Raw genomic sequence first — 13,388 nt, 5'->3', positions numbered from 1 at the left:
AAAGAACAATATAAAATAAAAGGAGGAACAGAAGAGGTGAAACAGAGAGAAATATCAAAGTGATTGCAACATGGACTACACATTTTTTGAGCCTTAAAATTTTACCATCCTGTTTTAGGTGGGAATAAGGTGCTAATGAGATGAACATTTTAAAACATTACTTGCTCCCAAGATGTGGACATTACACCTTAGCCAGTATTTAATACCCATCCCTAACCATCCTTAAGATGGTGGATTTGACCTGCCTTCTTGAACAACTGCAATCCATAAGTGATAAGCTTCTCTACAAAGCTGATGGAAGAGAGGCTTTTTGCAATTATTTTGATTGGTAACAGAGTCATACATCACAGACATAGACTCTTTGGCCCAACTTGTTCATGCCGACCAGATTGCCTAAACTGAACTCATCCCATTTGACTGCATTTGGCCCATATCCCCCCTCACCTTTCTATCCATTTACCTGTCCAAATGCCTTTTAAGTGTTGTAACTGTACTTACCTTTACCACTTTCTCTGAAGCTTGTTCTAAAAAATGTACCACCCTCTGTATGAAAAAGTTGCCCCTTTTAAATCTTATACCTCGCAACTTAAATCTATGCACTTTAGTTCTGGACTCCCCTAACTTGGGGAAAGGATCTTGGTTATTCACCTTATCTATGCCCATGATCTTATAAAATTCTACAAGGTCACCCTTCAGCTTCCTATGATCCAGGGAATAAGTCTCCATCCAGCCTCTCTTGATCACTCAAATCCTGCAAGTCTGAGTAAGATCCTTGTAAATCTTTTTGACCCTTTACAGTTTAATAACATCCTTTGTATAGGAGGATGCTGAGTATTTTTTGCAGTATTCCAAATGTACCCTTACCAATATCTTGTACAGCCGTAATATGATGTCCCAACTCCAGTACTCAATGTTCTGACCAAAGAAGACAACTGTGCCAAACACCTTCATCACCCTGCCCATCTGTGATACCACTTTCAAAGAACTATGTACCTGCACTGTTAATTCTCTCTGTTCAACGCATTGCCCAGGGCCCTACCGTTAACTGTGTACGTCTTGCTTTGGTTTGTCTTTGCAAAATGCAAGACCATGGATTTATCTTAAATAAATTCCATCTGTCATTCCTCAGCCCACTAGCCCAGTTGATCAAGATCCTGTTGTGTTCTCAGATAACCTTCTTCACCATCCACCAATTTTGGTGTCATCTGCAAACTTAGTAACCATACCTCTTATATTCTTATTCAAATTGTTTATAGAAATGATCAACAGTGGACCAAGCACCGATTATTGCAGCACACTGCTGGTCACAGGCCTCCAGTTTGAAAAACAACCCTCTACTACCACTTTCTGTCTCCTACTGTCAAGCCAATTTTGTATTCAATTCGCTAGCTCTCCCTGGACCCCATTTGATCTAATCTTACTAACCAATCTACCATGTGGAACCTTGTTGAAAGCCTTGCTAAAGTCCATGTAGACAATGTCTACCACTCTGCTTTCATCTACCTTCTTGATCACCTCTTCAAAAAGATTGAGAGTCATGACTTCCTACACACAAAGCCATACTGACTAACCCTAATCATACCTTGCCTTTCTGAATGTCTGTAAATCCTGTCTCTCAGAATCCCATTCAACAACCTGCCAACCACTGACATCAGGCTCACCAGTCTGTGGCTCCCTGGCATTTTCTTGCCACCTTTCTTAAATAATGGTATAGCTTTAGCCACCCTCCAGTCTTCCAGCATTGCATCTGTGACTATGAATGTTACAAATATCTCTGCTTGGGGAAATTTCTTTCCTAGCTTTTCACAATATTCTGGGATCAGGTCCTGAGGATTTGTCTATCTGTATGTGCTTTAAGACCTAGGAGAAAGTGAGGACTGCAGATGTTGGGGATCAGAGCTTAAAAACGTGTTGCTGGAAAAGCGCAGCAGGTCAGGCAGCATCAAAGGAGAAGGAGAATCGACGTTTCGGGCATAAGCCCTTCTTCAGTCCAGTACCCCCTCTTCTGTAATCCAGACTCTTTTCATGACACCACTATTTACCCCCAAGTTCCTGAGCTTCCATCTCTTTCTTCACAGGAAATAGTGTTGGAAAATATTCATTTGGGATCTCATCTCCTGTGATTCCTCATTGATGTTTAAGGGCCCCTATTCTCTCCCCAGTTACTCTTTTGCCCTTAATATACTTGTAGAATTTTTTTGGATTCTTATTAACCTTATCTACCAGAGCTATCCCATGTCCCCTTTGTGCCCTCTCGATTTCCCTCTTAAATATACTCCTATACTCCTCAAAGGATTCACATGATCCCATTTGACATATGCCCCCTTCTTTTTGTCTCAAGTCATCCAGTGTTCCCTACTCCTGCCAGCCTTGCCCTTTACACTAGCAGGAACATACTATCCCTAAACTCTTGTAATTTTATTTTTGAGAACCTCTCATTTGTCAGACATCCCTTTGTCTGCAAACAGCCTTCCCAATCAAAGTTCCTGTCTGATACCATCAAAATTGGCCTTCTCCCAATTTAGCACTTTAATTTTGAACTCGGCCTATCCTTTTCCATTACTATTTTAAAACTAATAGAATTATGGTAGCTGGTTCCAAAGTGCTCCCCTACTGACATCTCAGTCACTTGCCCAGCCTAACTTCCCAAGATGTGGAGGTGCTGGCATTAGACTGGGGTGAACAAAATCAGAATTCATTCGACACCAGGTTATGAGGTTGATTTCACCTGACAAAGGAGCAGCACTCAGAAAGCTTGTGATTTCAAATTAACCTGTTGGACTGTAACCTGGTGTCGTGTGACTTCTGACTTATTTCCAAGAGGAGGTCGAGTTTTACCTCTTCTCTAGTAGGGCCATCCACATATTAGTTGAGAACAAACTTAACAAATACCTTTCCATCCAAGCCCTTAACTTCATGGAAATCCCAGTCTATGTTTAGAAAGTTAAAATCCTCTCCTATTACACTGTATTGTTCTTACACCTACTTGCAATCTCCCTACATATTTGCTCCTCATTTTCCCACTGACTATTGGAGGGCCTATAGTAAAATCTCATCAAAGTGATCATCCAATTCTTATTTCTCAGCTCCACCCATTGGCTTCACCGGATGATCCCTTAGGAATACCTTCTCTAAGTACTGTTATGATGTTTAATCGAAAAACGCTACTCCCTCTCCTTTCTTGCCTCTTTTCTATCCTTCCCATTACATCCAAACCATGGACACCGAGCTGCCAGTCCTGTCCCTCCCTCAGCCATGTTTGCATAATAGTTATGATAACCCAGTCCCATATTCCCATCCATGCAGAGTTCATCTGCCTTACCTGTCAAGCCTCTTGCATTGAAATAACTGCATTTTAATTCATCGGACTTCCCGCATCCTCTGCTGTACTCTTGCCTGCCTATTTAACTCAGTCTCTTTAAGTTCCATACCAGCCTCACTTTCACTATTTTCTTTCACTACTGCTTAGGGTTCCTCCCCCAATCCCCCTTACTGCCCACCACCACCACCACCAAAGCCAGACTAGTTTAAGCTCACTGAAGTTCAGGGGTCACTGAACAGGAGTTCAAAGAAGACAAACTGAGTAAGAGAAGTCAGTATTATGGGAAGGAGACATGTTAGGAATGTTGATTTTTAACTGTCATTGTTAGGAATGTTGATTTTTAACTGTCATTGTTAGGAATGTTGATTTTTAACTGTCCAGCAGAGAAAGCAGCTGAGCTACATGTGTTCTGTAAAGTGAGTTAAGTCCAAAGAACAGACAGACACCTCTGTGCTGTCAAACATCTCTCTACTGTTAGAACAAGTACCAAGGTCTAAGTGCTATTAGTCAGTTGTTATCCATGTTTACCACATGTTAAATCTGGGTGCTACAAATAAGTTCTACATGTAGTGTAGATTGTATTACTGTTGTAACTTGTATGGTATGTTATTGTTATTTGCTCAAAACCATAAAAATTTGTGGCTTTATTCTCTTATTGAGTTTTTAATATGTTTTCACAGGATGCAGACATTGCTGGCTTCGAAGCTTGCTATTGCCCATCCCTAATTGCCAGAGGGTAGTTAAAAGTCAACCACATTGCTATGTGTCTGGAGTCACTTGTAGGACAGTCCAGGTAAATATGGCAGTTTCCCTCCCTAAAGGCATTAGTGAACCAGATGAGTTTTCCCAACAGTCGATAATGGATTAATGGTCATCATTAGCTTTTTAACTCCAGATATTGATTGAATTCAAATTCCACCATCAGCTGAAGTGGGATTCGAAACTGGGTCCCCTGAACATTACCTGGGTCTCTGGATTAACAGTCCAGTGATAATACACTCAGATATTGCATGTATTCTCTTCTCCCTGGGAACTAACATTTTGTCTACTTCAAAAATTATTGGTCTCTGGCCAGGTCACAACTTAAACTGTCGATTAGGTCTGAGATTATAACATAATTTGGTGATCTAGAATAACACATCTTAAAATGTAATCGCTGATTCTTTTAGCCAGGTTTTTTTGTATGTTTCTAATCCTTTATTTATGTAATAGTAAGTTGAGGAGTGGGGTACAAGGAAATGTTAATTAATGCACACTTGAGGATTGGAGGGATGCAAGGTATCTACTTGGAAACTGTACTGAAAGACATTGTGTATTTAAGGCTTCAAGCTTCCTAACATTGTGCCAATGTGCTGCTCACTGACACAGGTATCTGGAGAGATTCACAATTATTTGGCCTGCAAAGATTGCATGTGACTTACATTTAGGTAATTAGTTAATGGGATGGGGTTGAGGGTGGACGACTTCAAATATTTAAAGTAAACTTCTGCCTCCCCTCATTCCATAAAGACAAGTTCTAAACTTATCTGTCTGATCTTTCATGTGGATGCTTTGTTCAGTGGGCAACTAAATTTGCATTGGTGTCTTAATGACTCCATAGGATATTGATTTAAATTAATTCGTAAGGATCCTGCTTGAAAAGTGCCTCAATCACTCAAGAAAGCAGTGGAATAAAATAGCTGCCAGATGGGAAAAAGTGCAGACTGGGATTTTAATTGACAGCTGTATGAAAGTATGCCATTAAAAAGTGTAATTTGCTTCTAAAACTTGCTGTTTAGAATTGTAGAAAAGGAGCCTGGACTACGTTTACCTGCCTGTTTACCTAAATGCCCTTTCACATGGTCATTCTTATAAGAATTGAAACTAAGCACTGAAGAGTTCTGTCAGAGTTTGAGAACTGATTCCACAACACTTCCTGTCAATAATGAGAAACTGATACAGACTATCATTTCTCAAAGTTCATTAGATGAACAACACATAATAGCACTAGGCTACATTCTGTATTAACGTTGTTACTCAAAAGTTGCAATGGAAGGTTGGAGATTAGAGGTTAATCCACAGAATACAATATGACCTGTACTTTTTCTTGAGTGCTATATATTTCAACTGAATACTTTATTCATTAAATGGAAAATACCAAGAATCCTTCTGGATGTGTACTCACCAAGAAGGCACACAGCATGTAGAAACTAACAAAGTAGAAGAAAGCAAAATAAGTTCCACAGTTAAGCTCTGTTTCATGACGCGTTGGCTCTTTTTCACAATGTCTTCCTGGGAGACAAGATAACATGATCTCCTGCCAGGCCTCACCTGTAGCACATCTGGAAATGCAAACCATAAATGTTGACTTGTTGTATTAAAGAACCATGTATGATACGATATAGCTCAATCTGTATTTGGAGAAAATAACATTCTTTTGAAATAAAACAGTGGAATACACCCTAAAAGTATTGCGGATAAACTTCATCGGTGCTCATCACGGTTGGAAGTCAACATACAAAAAGGGACAATTGAGTTGATAAACCTTCATCTCCTCCAAGCTCTAACTCTCGCTTTATATATATTTAAAATACATACTTTTTATCAATTGTTTGATTTCACAGAACTGAAAAACTAAAAGGAAGCATGAAAACAAACCTTTTTCTCATCACGAGACGGATGCAAAAAATCAAGCTTGGAAAAGTAAAACAATTTGTAAAATGTGATTGGTTGGGCCTTTGATGGAATGGATATGCAACAGAAACAGATAACCGTCAGACTTAGATCTCTGACTAGGCGATAGACTCTGATTATTCAGGGTGTGGCAATAGGGATATTCTGATCCAGATTCTGAGGATTTTCTCTTCTATTCTGGGTGTGAAATGGATCAAAGGTTGTTATAAATTGTAGATGTATTAATGTAATATCAGAGACTACAAATGCACAACAATCCTGTATCAACCAACTCACAAAACACTCAAATGCTCATCACTCAACACTCAAATATAACATTCATATATTCAACTCACAATTTTAGGCCCTCCTTTTATAGATTTACTGGGTAAAAAAACCTCAACTAATTAATGTTGAACCACTTAACTTGTTACAATTTTACAATTGGTCTCTAGGTTGTTCTTCTTACTGGGTGTTTATTTGTATCCATTTTAATCATCCCTAACAGCCATGCTGCAATTCATTCAGCCCTGTCAACCCTGCAAAGTTCTTCTTCATAATATTTTGGGACTAGTGCCATCTGACTCACAGATGAGTCAAGCAACAGTCTGATATTGTCTGAAAGTTATAATTCTATGAGTATGACTATGTCCCAGACACCACCATCACCATTCTTGGATATGCTCTGTCCCACTGGCAGGAAAAACCCAGAGGAGGTGGCAGCACAGTGATATAGAGTCAAAGAATTATAAAATTCCTAAAGTGCAGAAGAGGCCATTCAGCCCATTGAGTCTGCACCAACCCACTAAAGAACATCCCACCTAAACTCACTTCCCCACCCTATCCCCATAACCCTACACGGCTCGTCCATCTTGCCTGCACATCCTTGGACACTACAGGGCAATCTAGCATGACCAATCCCCTAACTTGCACATCTTTGGACCATGGCAGAAACCCACACAGACACAGGAAGAACATGCAAACTCTACAGTCACCCAAGGCTGTAATAAAACTCAGATCCCTAACACTGCGTAGTGGGAAGGAGTTATCCCATGAGTCCTCACCATTAACTCTGGACATAGTGAAGTCTCATGATATCATGGGGAAGGAAGTCTCTAGCTAGTTACCACACACTATACTCCTTGTACTGATTAATGTTGAACAGCACTTAGGTGGTGCAAAATATCATGAGTGGGGGATTTCAATATCCACCACTATCAACAGTGGCTTGGCAGCGACACTGCTGATTGAGCTGGTTGGGTCCTAAAGGACATAGCTATTAGACTGAGTCTGTGCTAGGTGGTGAGGGAACCACTAAGAGGGAAAAACGTACTTGACCTCGTCCTCACCAATGTGCCTGCTGAGGATGCATGTGTCCACGACAGTATCAGTAACAGTGACCACCACAGAGTCATTGTGGACACAAAGCCCCACCTTCACATTGATAACATCTCCAGCATGTGTGGCACTATCACTGTGCTAAATGGGACAGACTTCAAATAGATTAGCAACTCAAGACTGGGCATCCATGAAGCACTGTGAGCTATCAACAGCAGCAGAATTGCACTCCAGCACAATTTGTAACCTCATGGACCAGTACATCTCCCACTCAACCATTACCATCAAGCCAGGTGATGAACCCTGGTTCAACAGAGAGTGCAGAAGGAGCAGCACCAAGTATACATACAAATGAAGTGTCAAACAGTTGAAGTTACCAAAGATGACTACTTGCATTCCAAACAGCATATGCAGTAAGTGATCCCACAACCAATGGATCAGATTTAAGCACTGCAGTTGTGTTACATTTGGTCATGAATGGGGACAGACAGGTAAACAACTCACTGAGGAACAGGGTCCACATTGGTCTGATTGTCAATGATGGAAGAGCCCCAGCACATCAGTGCAAAAGATAAGGCCAAAGCATTTGTAGAAGTCTTCAAACAGAAGTGCCGAGTGGATGATTCTGCAGTTGTTCTCAAGCTTACAGATACCAGTCGTCAACCAATTTTATTTACTTCACATGATATCAAGAAACTGTTTGGATACTGCAAAAGCTGTGAGATCTGACAATATTCCAGCAATAATACTGAAGATTTGTGTCCCAGAATTGGCTGCAACCTAGCTATTCCAGTACAGTTACAACACTGACATCTACCTGACAATGTGAAAAATTGCCAAGGTAACATTGATTGGACTGGAAAGATTTTGAACTGTGAGGAGCTTAACTAAAAAGCAGAATTTCCAAGGTAATAATCTTATGATTACCTGAGCCATGGGAAACATAAATAAAATCAAGGAGATAAATGTGTGGCTTAGAATGAAGTGGTATAAATAGGTTTCATGAGGTTTTGACATCCAGCGTACTCTCTAATTTATTTTTCAGCACACACCTCCAAGGTCTACGTGAGGCAATGAACCAGAAGTCAACGCTGTGATCTGCGTTCACAAGACACTTGAAGTTCACCTGATGAAGGAGCAGCCCTTTGAAAGCTTGTGATTTCAAATAAACCTGTTGGACTATAAGCTGGTGTCGTGTGACTTCTAACTTTGTCCACCCCAGTCAAACACTGGCATCTCCACACCTTGATCTGCATTGGCATACCAATCACTTTGTGTGGAATGTCAGTGACTACATGCGCAGCTTACAGGCAACTTTGCTGGCACCAGTATTGGGATAGAAGGGAGGTATTCTCGTGGAATAGACTTCACTTGAACCATGCTGAGACCGACTGACCAACCAAGCCTGGAGAGAGCACATCAAACGATCACCTTTGTTTTATATAAATATTTTTATTAAAAACTTTTTTGAATCTTTTACAAAGCAACTAAACATTAAAAAACCCAAAATACAAGAAGATAGAGGTAGTACAACAATGTCATATCACCATACTATTAATAATAAACTACCTACTATTCTTCTAGAACAAACATATCCATGTAACTTAAACTAAACTACAATCAAATTAAATAAAAATTAAATTAAGCTAAATTCAAATTAACTAATTAAATTACATCACATTACTTTATGCTATTTCGCCTACCACACCTCCAGTGAAGCTTCCATCTCTGGGAGCACCAGTCATTGTACCCATAATTATCTCCCTCGAATAAATCTCCCAAACAAGAGATTCCCTTATTCTCCCAAAGCTTAAAGCTGGAGTCCATTGCCCCACGTTTAAATACTTGGGCTCCCGCCAACAGGAGCAAGTGTATCAGCAACTGTGTGGAAGACTGCATACCGAGGAAGTCAATCCGGATGTTCCCCAACAGGAAACCCTGGATGAATAAGGACATACAGAACCCTCTAAAAACCAGGTGTGAGGTGTTCAGATCAAGAGACCCACTCAAATGTAAGGAATCTAAGTATGGCCTTCACAGAACCATTAAGACATCCAAGGATCAATACCGATCCAAACTACAGACCAGAGAGACACCTGGAGACAATGGCAAGGATTGAATGACATCAGAGACAGTGCAAGATAGCAGATGATGACATATTTCTCCCAGGTCGCTTTGAGCAGAATTTTGGCAGAGAGGTAACACCTATTCTGACAAGTGCTGACGAACTTATCCCAACAGTCACTGTATTGGAGGTTAGATAAGTTTTCCTTCGTGTGAATCGAAGGAAAACGATAGGACCAGATGAAATACCAGACCGTGCACTCAGAGCATGTGCAGATCAACTGGCAGAGATCTTCATGGACATCTTCAACTACTCCCTGCAGCAGGCCACTGTCCCTGCCTGTTTCAAGAGGGTCAACATCATCCCTGTGCCTCAGAAGGCTCATGCAGCATGTCTCAATGACTATTCCCCAGTGGTCATGAAGTGCTTTGGAAGGCTGGTCATGGCATTAATCAACTCCAGCTTCCCCACTACTCTTGACCCACTCCAATGTGCCTAACGGACTAAGAGATCCATGTCAGATGCCATATCATTTGCCCTTTACTTCTGCCTAGAACATCTGCCAGGCCCGCTGTCAAGGAAAGGTAGCCAGCATTCTCAAAGATCCATCCCACCCTAACAGTGCTTTTCTACAACCAGTACAATCGGGGAGAAGGTACATAAGCCTGAACACATTCATCAGCTGGTTTTGAAACAGTTTATACCTTACAGTTGTTAGAATACTGAATGGACTCTCAAACTCTTAACATTCGCCTGTACCTGTGTTTTTGTTTTTGCTGTTGTTTACCTATTATTTTTGTTTCGATGCTACTTAACTCTGTGATCTGCCTGTATTGCTTACAAGACAAAGCTTTTCGCTGTGCCTTGGTACACGTGACAATAAATTCAATTCAATTCAATTCAACGGGGTAAACTACAAGGTCTTAAGCCAATTGCTCTCATCTTGCCTCCTTATCCTCTCAGCTTTCACTGTATTTAAAATGATTGGGCTCTTACACTGCTCAAACATGGATTTCATCTTATCCATGAGTAATAGATTAACTAGGGGACATCTCGACTGCGAGGCTTCAACGTCAAGCCAAATCGACTCTGAATGCCCCTAGTCTCCCACGTATGCTAACAGGGCGCTTATTTGATCTCTCTTCAAGTCCAGAAGCTCCATCACCCCTTCAACCTGCGGGAGCTGCAATTTAGTAAATTTTATTTGGGGGTGCCTGCAACACGAAATAAAGGACCCTAGCCAACCACTAAGCCTCCATAACACTTGTCTGGGTAGCAACAAAGAGAGCATACTCATGGTGTACAACAGGCGAGGAATAACGTTCATTTTAATCAGGGCTATTCAGCCCAAACATGATAACGGTAATCCCTCCCACCAATGCAAATCCTGTTTTATCCTTTCCAGTAATTGTGCATAGTTAGCTTTATACAGCTGGGGGAGGGCAGGGGTAATAATTCCCATGTATAAAAAACCTTTTGACGACCATCTAAACGGGGACTGCATTCCATCCTTCAGATCAGGCACCTCCACTAATCCTCACACCGGCATGGCTTCTGATTTTGTGAAGGTGGTCCTGTATCCCATATCCTGAACTTTAACAATTGGTGTCATGTCAGCCCAATGTTCACATGAGAATGTAACTTTTAAAAAAGTTCTGCGATTTACATATGAAAAAACTGAAACCAACATGTTCATTCTAAAAAGATGAGAGACTTAACAAACAGTCCAGGTCTTTTTCAATATATAATTTCAGTTACATCACACTGTAAACTTTTGCTATAAATTCTGTGTCTTACGATCTTATACTCCACAACCACCTGATGAAGGAGCAGTGCTCCGAAAGCTAGTGCTTCCAAATAAATCTGTTGGACTATAATCTGGTACAGTTTGATTTTTAACTTTGTACTCCCCAGTCCAACACTGATGTCTCCAAATTAAAACTATTTTGGGGACTTCGTCGGACAAACACCTGGAATTCTGTGAACTTCAAACAGGTTATGTGAGTAGGAAAGAAATTGTCAGATAGAGTATAATATTGGTAAATGTGAGCAAGTCTATTTTGACAGGAAGAATAGAAAAACAGTATGTTACTTAAATGATGAGGAATCCCTCGTACAGACAGCACATGAAACTCCTATGCTGGTACAGCAATTGATTAGGAAAGTGAATGAAATGTTGTAATTTATTGCAAGGGGATTGGAATATAAAAGTAATGAACTTTGCCGCAGTTGTACAGGATATTGGTGATACAATATGTGGAGTGTTGAATACAGTTTTGATCTCATTATTTGAAATAAAAAGTCACAATTACTTTGAAAACAGTTCAGAGAAGGTTAATTTGAGTCATTCTTGGGATAAAGATGAAAAGAGGAGCAGGGTTGAAGGTGGGTGATGGTAAGGTATATGTGACAGTTGGGTGAAGGAGTAGCGTGGCAGGTGTGAGAGTGAGCAGATAGGATGACAGGTAGATGGATAAGAGGATAGACTGTGTTAGGATAGTCAGGTGGGGGAGATAGTCAGGGTGAGAGTGTATTTGGACATCTGAGGGAGAACAACATCTATGGCTGGGGATATATCCAATCTCTGACCACCTGGAGACTGGAAAATCTGAACCCATATTTCTAATTTTTACTTTGTTTACTCTCATCCTAATTGGGCCCAAAAGCTAAACATGTAACCTACCATGAAGATTTTGAGCCAGTGAATATTAATCATTAATAAACAGGAAATTATCAAATGTAGACTTGGATCCACTAAAACTCTGTTTCCTTTGTATTCCTCTCTGTCCTGGAATGCATGTTATAAATAGTAAGAAAGCTACAATAAATTGCTGCCTCTGGCTGAATACATGCAGATGGCTACCTCCCCTGATTTCACTGGCAATTCGAGGAATTTGCAACTCTTGCCTAGGCTCGAAAACACCAATAAGGTTATGCCAAGTTACAATGATCACAAGGGGATATCACTCGTCACCATAAAGAAAGTTTTGGCTGACAGCGGGATTGATGTTGAGAAACTCCAGTGCTAAGTAAGATTCAGCATCAGAAGGTAGGTTGAAAAAAGGCTCAAAATTGTTAAAACGGAAACCCGAGGAAAGTAGTAAAGGAAATGAAGAAACCAACAGACAGGAAGCAATTAGTGAAGAAATCACCAGCCAAGAAATAAGAAGCTTGAAATCTAAATATCTGAAGCCAAAGGCTCTTCTCAGAGCCCCCCATGTCTTTCTAAATAGAACTAAACCACAATCAAATGATCGACCACAGATGCTGCATTTCATTTGAAAGTTAGTATTTTTAAATCCTCATTCCTCTGTCATAAGCGAGGGTATCAGTAAATATTGCACTTGACTACTGTACATATGTGCATTTTTGTGTTGTTTATAGATTCATAACACATTTTATCGACATGAGGTGAAAGGATTCTTAAAATAATTAAATAAAACTTTCTAAATCAAAGCTCAGTGACCGACCTTAGTGCAATTTTCTGGAAGAAAACCTTAACATATGAGTTGGACAAAAAAATTGGAAGTTGCTTAATGAACAATGAAAATTACAGCAAGCAAAATAGCCAAAACTTGGAATTTTGTCAAGGCATTAGTACTGTTACCTATACTTGCAGTACCATTAAAAGAAAGGTTCATTAGATTTTATCAATTAAAAAATAATTTATATTATGTGAATTAAGAATGTGTACTGCAGACTGGAGGAAAAATTAGCAAGTCTGTCATGTTAATATGTTAAAGCGACAATATGCCAGGGAGGATAGACAGAAGAAAACAATATTTACAATGGTGAAAGAAATAGAAAGCAAAATCAAATTGACAGAACGATTGGAAATTTAATGATATATTGAAAATTGTCAAGTCCCATCCACCAGTGATCAGATTGGATAATATGGCGATGCTTAAAAAATTGTATGAAATATTATGCTATCTCCCAGAAAATAGTTGAAATGACTTAAAAGTTGTGACTGGGAGGTGTGTGCAGGAAGTAAGCATTATTGTGAAGGAG

General features: G+C 40.0%; 1 protein-coding gene across 1 annotated transcript in view; it reads right to left on the bottom strand.

Moving 5' to 3' along the window:
• The window catches only part of LOC140458125 (voltage-dependent L-type calcium channel subunit alpha-1C-like), a 151,593-nt gene that overhangs the window by 106,081 nt on the left and 32,124 nt on the right, over positions 1-13,388 (bottom strand). Inside the window, exon 4 of the mRNA XM_072552232.1 lies at positions 5,487-5,643. Within this exon, the coding sequence (XP_072408333.1) occupies positions 5,487-5,643 (157 nt within the window). The remainder of the gene's footprint in view (positions 1-5,486; positions 5,644-13,388) is intronic.

This window comes from Chiloscyllium punctatum, chromosome 32, assembly GCF_047496795.1.
Source record: "Chiloscyllium punctatum isolate Juve2018m chromosome 32, sChiPun1.3, whole genome shotgun sequence".
In the NCBI taxonomy this organism is placed as follows: domain Eukaryota; kingdom Metazoa; phylum Chordata; class Chondrichthyes; order Orectolobiformes; family Hemiscylliidae; genus Chiloscyllium; species Chiloscyllium punctatum.
This window is presented reverse-complemented; position numbering and strand designations above follow the sequence as displayed.